The 10,939-nt window shown below is 50.9% G+C and overlaps 1 protein-coding gene across 1 annotated transcript; it reads left to right on the forward strand.

Moving 5' to 3' along the window:
• Nucleotides 1-331: 331 nt before the first annotated feature.
• LOC112549713 (tripartite motif-containing protein 10-like) lies at nucleotides 332-10,639 on the forward strand. Its single transcript, XM_025199878.1, has 7 exons — nucleotides 332-762; nucleotides 4,415-4,510; nucleotides 5,982-6,212; nucleotides 6,439-6,461; nucleotides 7,067-7,176; nucleotides 8,658-8,699; nucleotides 9,078-10,639. The coding sequence occupies exons 1-7, from the start codon at nucleotides 355-357 to the stop codon at nucleotides 9,596-9,598; spliced, it is 1,431 nt and encodes a 476-aa protein (XP_025055663.1). The 5' UTR covers nucleotides 332-354; the 3' UTR covers nucleotides 9,599-10,639.
• The last annotated feature ends 300 nt before the right edge of the window (nucleotides 10,640-10,939 follow it).

The raw sequence follows: 10,939 nt of genomic DNA on the forward strand, positions 1-10,939 counted from the left end.
TGCCCCCTGTCAGTATCAGTGTCGGCCATCAGGGGGGCACCGGCCCCATCGGGGGGGCATGTGCACCCCTGTGTGCTTCCTACCAGTCACCTATGAATGGGTCTGTAGGAGGGAAGTGGGGATTGCTAGAGAGACACTGATTATTGTCACCGACCTGGGATTCCCCTTTCCTTTGCATGTGTGACACAACCTTTCCTCATTCAGGCTGTCCTCCCTTTACACCCTGCTTTCTTCCTGCCTTTCTGTTTTCCTCCACATATAGTGTTCACTAAACTTTACATAATTTTCATGTTCCTCTCTCCATATGCAGAATAAACAGGATAGACCGGAAGTATCTTGAGGACACCAGCAGCCATGGCCTCACCAAGACCAGGGCAGGGCATCCAAGAGGAAATCAAGTGTCCCATCTGCTGGCAGTATCTGACAGACCCAGTGACACTAGAGTGTGGGCACAACTTCTGTCAAGCTTGTGTCAGTGACTACTGTGAGAAATGGGAAGAACACGGACCTTTGAAGTGTCCTGTGTGCAGGGCCAAGATCCAGAAAGGGAATCACATTCCAAACTGGCAGCTGGCAAATGTAGTAGAAGGCATTAAAAAAATGGAGTTTCCTGGAGTTGAAGATGTGTGTGAGAGACACAAGAAGGAGCTGAGCCTGTTCTGTGAGGAGGACGGGGCGGTTGTGTGTGTGGTTTGCTGGAAATCCCCAGAGCACAAGTCTCACTCAATGCTGCTCATGGACGAGGCTGCCCAGAAATACAAGGTAGGAAGCACTCTGATTTCAGCTCCTTCAAACCATTCTCTGTGGGGCCAGAAATTCTCAGCCCCTCCGAGCCATGAGTACTTCCAAGTGCTCCTGCCCCACCCCCCTCCCCTTGCAGCAGCTGATTCCAGCAATAATCCTGCTGTATTCAATGACTTCCTCTGGGCTGGCATAGAGAGCCAACCACTGGTACGGCCCTGGCCTGCAGCACTCAGAATTATTGGAAGGTGTTCCTGAAAGGCCGTGGAAGGTATTTATTCCCTTTGGGAATGAACTATCATATGTCCCTGCTGTTGCAAAACCAGGGGTGGCAGGAATGAGCTAGGTGCAGCCCATAGGCAGCTGGACACAGTGCATTAAGGATGAACAGCCATGACTACCACTGGAGGCAAATTGATGAATGCACCAACAGAGTCTAGGCCTAGGCCCCAGCTATATAGAAGCATACTACCACTGGTTTTCTGCAGGCACAGCTGAGGCAGAGCAGTCAGCACAGGGAGCACTTTGTTGGCTCCTGGAGGACCTCTGCTATCATTGCCATAGGGAAAGGGCAAAATGCCAGATGGGTCCTTACAGGGTTTTCCCCCAGCTACATTTGTGCTGTGTTTTCCTCTTTGGTTAAATAGCTTTGTGCCTGCCTCCTCTCGATGGTAAGCTCTTGCGCCACCTTCACCCAAGTCGCTGACCTTGCTCACCAGGGACTTTCGTGTAGATCCTAGAGGGTACCTCAGTTGCCTTCAGGGTGACCCCCAAACTCTCCTGCCACGACTTTGAATGTTTCTTCAGTGGAAGGGGTCCCCCTCTGAGGATGCCTCCAGAGCTGTCACGTGTCTCGGCGGACGTTGACGGGGCTCCAACCTCCCCTATACCCCGGCCATGCGCCAACTTTCACGATGGGCCTCCAAATCCTTTCACGGCTATTCCCTGCTGATATCTTCCCTGGTCCCTGCGGCTTCTCCTGCCAATGAGCCCGCTGGGCCCTGGCTGGACCTGGAGGGTCTGGTGACTGTCAGTCTTTGGGCTTGTCTTCTTTGATGCCTTGAGCCGCCTATGTCTGAAGCCGCTGGCCTTTACTGGGTCCTCCTGCAGTTCCATTCTCACTGTTAGACGAAGTCCCGTCTACCCTGGCCTGGTGCTAAGGGCTCCGCTAACCCGCTCTCGCTAGGGGACGGAAAATAGACAAACCCTAAAAGGGAATATGATTAACACCCTCACCGCAAACCCCTCACCCTAAGGTGACCCGGCATGAAACAAAATCAAGAAGCTAATAACACAACTGCCAGGGGAGCACGACAAAAAGGGGAAAAACAAGAAGAGGAACACCCACAGGAGGGAGTCTCACACCCTTCTGGTCTCTAATGCCCCTGATGCCCCTAGGCTCCCGCGCCCTCTGGGTCGGGATCCAAGCCTTCACCCCCACCGGGGTCTCTCTCCCCTTCTCTCCAGTATCCACCTCCACCCTGGAGCCGCGGCACCCATTGCCTTTGATGAGGGCTCCCATGCTAGCTACCGCTGCGGTCACCGCCGCCCTCCTCGGTAGTCCTGTTGATCCCCTGTCAGTTCTTTCCACCACGGGGACTCCTTGCAGATCCTGCCGCCTTAGCCTCTGCCGGCCTCCCTGCCAGCTCTCCTGATCTCTGCCAGTCTTCTGATCCCGGCTGGGCTTCCTTTGCGGCTCTGATTGCTGCCACCACCGCTTCTGCTGCTGCCACTGCCACTTCTGCCGCCGCCTCTGCTGCTGCCGGTGGCTGCAGTGGCTGGACACTCTCCACCCCACGGTTTCCCATGGCTCCTCCACTCCTTGGCATTCCTCCTGCGCCTTCGGGGCTGCTTTTTATTTCGGCCGGGTGGCGTCTCCTTGTGACGTCACCTGGTCCCAGCTGGATATAGGTGCGGCTGACGAACCACATGGGTGGTTTTCCACTGCGCATTTTCTCGCCCTTCCCGGCCCCTACAACAGGTATGTTGTCATTTTCTTTTCTTTTTACTTGGGGTTTGCCTCTGAGCGAGGCTTCCCCCTTTTCCAGGCCTGTTCCCCTGGGAAGGGCTAATATTGGCAATTCCCAGTCACAGGTGGAGGTCAGTGTAGTTATCTTTGGGCTCTATGCTCTTTTGGCCTTCTCACTGAGAGCATTATAGAGAGAGAATTACAGGAGTGCACCAGCTAGCCAGGACATACAACATTAGAGATACTTCGCTTTCCTTTCTTTCTTCTTCGGGGTACATGAAGGATTTTGAATTAGCAATTCAATGCATTGTTTTTGTGCTTTTCTCCATGATCTCCCCCAGTAGCATAGCTAGGGCAGGGGGGGAAAGGTGTTTAGACTCTCCCACCTCCCTAGATTGCCACTCTAGGGAGCCCACACAACTGTCTCTCCTTCAGCTCAGCTGCCCAGCCCATGCTGCTAAGAGAGGAGCAGCAGCAGTTGTAGCAGCCAGTTAAGTGTGGAGAGCCTGGGTAGGTAAGTCACTTTTCCCTCTCCCACCTGTTTCCCCATCCACCCCTGATTTCCTGTGATCAGTACAATTCCCCCTCCTCTGGCCCTGCCCCAGGAGCTCAAAAAGTTTGTTATGCTTCTGAACCTTCCACTATTTTTTGAACATTAAAATTGGGTTCTCTTCTCCCTGGGAGCCTTTATGAGGCATGATAGAGAATTTTTAAGTGTGTGACTAGGGAAACAATTCTGAACCTCAGAGTTTTGATATTTCTTTGAGATTTTTTTTAAAACGAGAGAGGACAGAACTTTTTTAAAAGCCCAGGAATTTCCAGGCCTTTTTGGCTGGTCATAAAGACCAGAGAGTTGTTAGGGACTGGTTTCTATTTTATTATAACTCATTCCAAGGTTCCTCTGGTCTTCAAGACTGGAGATCAGAATTCACAGAGATTTAGATGCGGTCAGTACTTTGTCCTGTGATATATTGTGTGTTAGCCATTATATATGGTACTGTTTCTTTACATGTTTCTCTACTGTGTGCCTCCTTAAGGTCTTCAGTTTTGGTTCCTGTTCAGAACAATAAAGATACCAGCCCTGTAAACTAGTCTCATCTCCCCACCATTGTGGAGCCATAAAGCATAACATGGCCTTCCCTTTCCGACTTTCAGAATCAAACACCCAATCTAGTGTTGTGCTGGGATCTGCATCCCCCACCTGCTAACAGATGTAGATACGGTCTGGGCTCTGTAGGACATTGGTTAACGTAGCTGCTGCTGTATATGGGACCCTAAACCTACATGAGATGATGTCACCCTTTGCTCTTAAATTTCCTTGGGCTCCAGAGCCAGCAGGAGCTGGGGATACAGGAGATGGAGCAGTGTCTGGTAACTGGCAATGCTGGTGTCTGACACTCACTTCATTCCAGCCATGGGCAATAGCTCATCCTTTGAGGATAACATTTTCTGGGAAGAGCCAACTACCATGTAGTCTGTGACTTCTTTTGGCTTTTATACAGTCCTGTATTATTAATTTGAATATCACTGAATCAGAAACTTGGCAGGGTCACCAGGACAAAGCACGTGAGAGCTGGCCAATAACAATGTGACAGTCATTGAAATTACAGCAGGGGAGGTACCTTGACTGTGTGGAGAAGACATCCCAGTCTCTCCATTCCCAAAGGAAAACTCACCCCACCCAAAGTATTTTCCTTCTTTCAGGAGCAAATTCAGGATGAACTGGAGATTTTGAGGGAAGAGAGAAAAAGGCTTGAAGACCTGAGAGTGAGTGAGAGTCAGAAACACCAAGAATATCAGGTCAGTGCTCCTGGTTACTGGTGATCAGGGCAACATGGGAAGCTGGAGGGGAGGATGTCTTCTCTGTGCATTTGGTGGAAATATGAGTGCTGGGTTTTTTTACTGTGTGTTGCTCTGCATGGGGAGAGCTACTGAATTCTCTCCTACATAATTTAACCCGGGTGTACATAGGTTTGTACTCCCCGTTCCAACTGAGGGAATTATTGGCAGGGCAGTGTGGTATGGAGGGATACAACAGGCCAGTGGCCACCTCCATCCCCTATAGAGTCAGGCCCAATCAATCAATTACTTAACTATATACAAATTTATTATTACAACAAAATCATTAAAGGGTAAGGACATATATTATATATATATATATGTACAAATTTACAAAACAATAAACCCTATACCATATATATATATGTAGCCAGGACTCAGTTCCCCTCTCCAGCACTGCAATCTGATGGGGGGTGCTGTGATCTGGCGGGGGGGGCAGAGAGTTAGCCAAGCTGGGCTCACTCCCACCCCCCACGCTGCGATTGGGTAGGGGGGCAGAGAGTCAGCTCGGGGGTTGGGAGTGAGTCCAGCTGGGCTGACTCTCCACCCCCATGCCCGATTGCAGCGCTGGGGGTGGGAGTGAGCTCAGCTGGGTTGTCTCTCCACCCCTGTGCCCGATTGCAGGTGGGCTGACTCTTCCCCACCCCCCGCCCAAGCTAGTGCCAGGGATGGGGAGTCAACTCAGCTGGGCTGACTCCCCACCCGCAGTGAAATGTCGAAACAGCATTGAAACAGCCTTTCAGTTTTAACAGAATGGAACAGAACAGCTGCTTCAACTCGAAATGAAATTCGAAATGGAACGCTGTTCCTTCGAGCCGTCAAAACTGAAGGCAAAATGGAACGGTGCTGTTTCACACAGCCCTACGGAGCAGCTCTCTTCAGCTCTTCTAAGCCCCGCTCTTCTCTCTTCTCTGTCCCCGACACATCTCCCTCGTGCTGGGCACGCAGCTCCTTTTATACGCTCCAGGGCTCTGCTGCTGAAGTCTTCCGGACTGGACAGTTTACAGTCTTCAGTCAGGTCCGGGGGAGCTCTTCTCCCCGTCCCATCAGGAAAGGGGTGTGACTTTATTTCTCTTGCTGCCTCCTGATTTGTGAATGGGTTCCACCAATAAAAACAGCAGGATCTCAAGCCTGGGACTCAACCCAAGCTTGGAATGGTAAGCCTGCTGCATTATATTGAAGCCCTCAAAGCTGCAGAAAGAAAACTTTCTAAGTTGAACTAAGCGCACAGAAACCAGGCAGGATGCCTGAGTCTGCAGCCAGGCAGGTCTAGGAGCAGAGATGCTGTAAGACCCAACATATTTTCAAGACCACAGGAGCTCCAGGGGACTAACTGGTCTGATTTTAAGGCTCACAAAGCCTTGCACTGTGGCACCTGACTCTCCCCAAAGGTCCTGACCTCTATTTCCTGGCTTCCCACTGCTCCTTGCAGGCAAAGACAAAGGCTGAGAGGCAGAAGGTTGTGTCTGAATCTCAGCGACTGCGCCAGTTCATCGAGGAACAGGAGCGACTTCTTCTGGCTCAGCTGGCAGAGCTGGAGAGGGAGATTGAGAAGAGTCATGAGGAAACTGTCACCAAAGTCTCTGAAGAGGTTTCTCATCTTGACAACCTGATCAGAGAGATGGAGCGCCAGTGCCAGAAGCCACCAAGGGACCTCCTGTGGGTGAGATGCATTAAAACCCCTCCTGTCCCTGTGCAGGAAATGGGGAAGGCCTAAACTATAGGCCTTGATTGGGGGGGGGGGGGGTGTTGTAATAGGGAAATATTTATCTAGATACTGGTGTGTTGCACTCAGTCAGGCAGACTGCACCTGCCCCTAGAACAGGAGGGACCCCAGTTGTGGCAGGTGGCACTGAGCTCTCTCTTTCCTCTTTCTCTCTCCCCTCCAGGGCATTAGAAGCACATTGAGCAGGTAGGTGGCTCCCTCTCACTTCCAAGGGTGGGCAGGGGCCTGGACACTGTGATATGACCACATATTCCAGGGACACTGTAGCACCGCATGCAGGGCAGTCTCTTTGCTATGACACAGATCTCTGATAATGATCCATCCTGAGGTCATTTAATGCAAACTCTGGGATTCTCCCTGGAGTGGGAAGGATCTTGTCTGATCCCAAGGAAAACTATAGACAGTTCAGAGCTGCAAAACATTAATCCCTTGTATAAAGGGAGCTGGCACCTTTACTGTCTGGGCTGCCCTTTTCCTGTGGCAGCAGGTCTGTCCAGCTAGTAAAGGCTGAGTACCAGCAGAAAATGGAATGACACTGCAGGAAGGGAGGTTTAGGTTGGATATTAGGAAAATCTTTCTCACTAAAAGGGTGGTAAAGCACTGGAACAGGTTACCCAGAGAGGTGGTGGAATCTCCATCCTTGGAGATTTTTAAGACTCAGCTCAACAAAGCCCTAGCTGGGATGATCTAGTTGGGGATGGTCCTGCTTTGAGCAGGGGAGCAGACTAGATGACCTCCTGAGGTACCTTCTGACCCTAATTTTCTATGACTCTATGAATTGCCTTTCCCAGGTGCAAGAAGGGGAAGTTCCAGCTGCCAAGGGGGATTTTCCCTGAGCTGCAAACAAGACTCAAGAGCTGCTCTGAACTAAACCTAAGGGAGAAAGTTAGCATGTTTCAAGGTACTGAGCAGGGACGTTGGGGAACAAAAGGGATGTGCTCCTGTGTGTGGAGAGAAGACAAGCTCTGAGTGGTTAGAATCCTGTTTCACTTTTCACCCCCAAAGGGCATGTACCCAGCCACACAAGAGTCAATTTTGGCACCTAAGTACAGTTTGCAATCCCATTCTACCCTCCACAGTAATGCTATGCATACCCAGGGGGCTGTGTGCTGTCCAATCAGGTCTGTGGCTCCATATAGATGTAGTTAATCATAGATGTAGCTAGTGCAAATCTAACACTTAAAAGAAGAAAGTTTCCCAATCTTCACATTTTAGCTCAGAAACCTAGAGGTTGTGGTGCTGACCCAGGAAGCAGAAGATCCGTGGTCTGGCACCTGCAGATGGAGGGGATAAGAATGTGCTTTTTTTTTTTCACTTCCCAAGACACTGCCCAAACCACCAGGCCAAAAAGATTACATCATTTCCAGGCCAATCCCCAACCTTCTTCCTGAAGCTGAGCCCCTGCACCTTGCATCTAACAGTCATTGGATGCAAGGTTCAGGGAGGTTTCTTTCCCATTGGTGGAAATCGCCAGGCTGGAAACCAGGACCTGATTTTTCCAAGAGCTGCAGCCATTTTGACACGCTAGTCACCTTCCAGATCTCTGTTTTCCTCCTGGCCCCATGTATCACCCTCTTGCCCCTTCCCATGGCACCAGCTCTAAAAGGAGGGCTGGAGAGGAGCCAACTTGGCAGCCAACCTGTGGAGTAGCAGTGGGATCATGGGGCCGAGGAATCAGACGGAGGCAATTTTGCCCTACTGTAAGGTGACTGGAGTGTCCTCATCTCTCTTCTACCTGACCAAGTACCTGAATTTCTGTGTTAACAGGATAAGATATGGGAGCTCCCTCATCCAGGGCTGCTTCTAGACACTGGTCTTGCCTGGCAGGAATGGCAAGCTGTATGCTCACCTAGATAGATGCAGACAAAGCTGCACACCTACTCTGCTGGGCCGCAACCTACTGTACATGTTTGGTAGCCATATGGACTCTTCTGTGTCCATGGTACCTGGGATATGTGATTGTCCACTGTGCATAATGGCCAAAAGCTGCAGTTCTGTGAATGGAAAACTGCCATCTGGATGAAGCAACCCAAATAGGGTTCAGCCTTCATTCATTCTTGTATCACACTTCATTCATTCACACTTATATCAGAACAACAAAATTAATACATAGGGCTGAGAGAGTCACAGGGAGGGTCAGACCAGAGATAGAGGGAATGCCTTGCATGAAGCTCAACCTATGGTGTATTTTATCCTTGCAAGGCCCTACTAAGGGTCACTAGAGCATAGGGGCAACTTTGGCCAAATCTTTGACTTTCCCAGACAGTGCCAAGGTATGTCCTATCCCACCAACCATGGGATAAATGTGTAAAGCACATCCCTGTCAGTGGCTACCCTACCAATACCCTGTGTACATCCTCTGTGACCTTTTTGTTCTTCCAGGCAATCTTCAATCTTATCTGGAGGAGGGCTCATACTCCAAGGGTAAGTGCTATTGAAGACGTTCGTATTCACAGAAAAATCCCACTGCAACACTCCCCTTCCCTCACATAATGAATACTCTCACAGCCCAACACTTAACCCCTCTGTGTTGTGACCTGGGGGGTTGGGCCAGGATTTTTCTTCATTCACCTGTGGATTTGGTGCCCCATCCTCCCTGTTCTCGCAGAACAGGGGCTCTCCCCAGTACAAGGCTGAGGAGCTGTGGGGCCATCTCTGCTCAGCTTCAGGGACCCATGGCCAAGGCAGCTCTTGGGGCTCAGGACAGTGCCAGGAAGGATGGAGTTGTGGGGAGGGTGAGGAAATAGCCCCTGCCTGCCCCAGAGCTGAGCTCTTCCCTGACACTGTGATTCTCTCTCCCAGTGAAGGTGACTCTGGATCCAGACACTGCAAATCCCCAGCTCCTCCTTTCTGCAGATAGGAGAAGTGTCAGATTGGCAGACGCACCGCAGCAGCTGCCTGACAATCCTGAGAGATTTGATTCTGAGCTGTGTGTGCTGGGCCATGAGGGATTCATCTCGGGGAGACACTGCTGGGAGGTGGAGGTGCAGCAAGGGATATTCTGGGCCATGGGGGTTGCCAAAGAGTCTGTGAGAAGAAAGGGAAAGATCCACCTTAGGCCTGAGGACGGGATCTGGGCTGTGCAGCGTAGGTTTCATCAGTTCCAGGCTCTCACTGCACCTACTCCCATCCCCTTGTCTGAGCATCAGGTGCCCAACAGGGTCTGGGTATGTCTGGACTGTGCAGGGGAGAATGTGTCATTTTTTGATGGAGATACCAAGGCCCTGATCTTCACCTTCCTGCTAGCCTCATTTGCTGGAGACAGAATCCGGCCCTGGCTCTGGCTTAAGGGCACTGGAGCCGAGCTTAGACTGTGTCACTGAAATGAGGGTGGGCAGGGGAGATGTCCCACAGGGAATGATTGAAGTATCTACTCCAGCTTCCTACTCTCTGTGATCCCGGGGGGGAGAGGGGAGGGGGGGACGGGTACCCTCTCCCAGCCCCCATGTCTGCACATCTGTCACTCTTGGAGCTGTAGTAGATAAATGGGCACAGTCTGGTTACACAATCCTATTGCAGCAGGTATCACCAGGCTGGTTTGCCCCTGTGTGCTATGGCTGTAGAGGACTCCAGCAGGACTGGCCACACAGTCTCCCCTTTAGGAAGCCCCTGGGTGGGGAGTCTGTGCCCTGCTTCCAGCCTAGAGCAGCCCATGGGATCTCTGTAAAGCCCTGCAAAGTGCCCCTTAGCATCCTCTGGTCAGGGAGGCCCGTGCTATACGACACGTGTGTAGGGCTGTGCGGGGCTAGAGCCAGAGCACTGACAGAGGCTACCCATGGGGAAGTGCTTCTGACCACAGTTAAATTTGGGTTGGTTTCAGTCTGCATCCAAGGCCTCTGGGCAAGGGTTTTCAGAGGCTGTAGTGCCCCAGTTCCCATTAGGGATAGGTGCCTGCTTCCCTCAACTTCCTCTGTCAACAACAGCTCCACTGCACTGGACACGTGGACTGTTGACAGAAGCAGAAATTTGAGCAAACACCTTCACTTTAAAAAAAAAATGCCTTTGACCCCTTGATCTTAAATCTCCTTTTTCTCTCTCTGCATCTCACCTGGCCTGGTTCTGTCCCATGTCCTGGATGATGTGGGCAGGATGTCCCCTGCGGGATGGACACCTCTTCTTTTCTTTGCAGCATCCCTCTCTTTCTCCCACCTAAAAGGAACTTGAGTTAAAAACCGGGGGCACATTCTTATTCACATGAGAGCCCCTTTGCTCCCCACCAGCAGCAGTTTGGGAGTTGATTGGGGTGGAAAAGGCAGTGGGCTCCAAAATCAGGTGCGTGTTTCTGAAAATCTCAGCTTGGATGGACAGGGGTGTCATATCTCTTTTTATTCATAGTCACAGACTCAGGCTGAACCATTTCATGTTGCCATGAGGTACTTAAAAGGTATGTCTACATGAGATGCTTAATTGCACATTTGAATAATGTGCAGTAAAGAGTCACTGTTTATAAGTGTACAGCAATTACTGTACATTAGATTAGTCTAATGCACTGTTTGCTAGTACCAGTAGATACAGGTACTGGAAATGGTGCATTAAACTAATGCACCATACTGTATGTGTAGATGCTGACCTGGAGCATATTGTTCCTGGTCAGCCCAGGCAGAAGGGGGCCACAACTGCTGCCTGCTCTGATCTGTGTGGCACTGGCAGGGAGCTGCCCCCAG

The sequence above is a fragment of the Alligator sinensis genome, unplaced genomic scaffold, assembly GCF_000455745.1.
Source record: "Alligator sinensis unplaced genomic scaffold, ASM45574v1 scaffold1097_1, whole genome shotgun sequence".
In the NCBI taxonomy this organism is placed as follows: Eukaryota; Metazoa; Chordata; order Crocodylia; family Alligatoridae; genus Alligator; species Alligator sinensis.

Bases quoted from the DNA above. Each gene is read 5' to 3' on its own strand.
- LOC112549713 (XM_025199878.1), top strand. From the start codon at position 355: ATGGCCTCACCAAGACCAGGGCAGGGCATCCAAGAGGAAATCAAGTGT. The intron at 6,213-6,438 runs GTGAGATGCATT...TCTCCCCTCCAG, and splicing joins CACCAAGGGACCTCCTGTGG to GGCATTAGAAGCACATTGAG. The intron at 8,700-9,077 runs GTAAGTGCTATT...TCTCTCTCCCAG, and splicing joins GGAGGGCTCATACTCCAAGG to TGAAGGTGACTCTGGATCCA.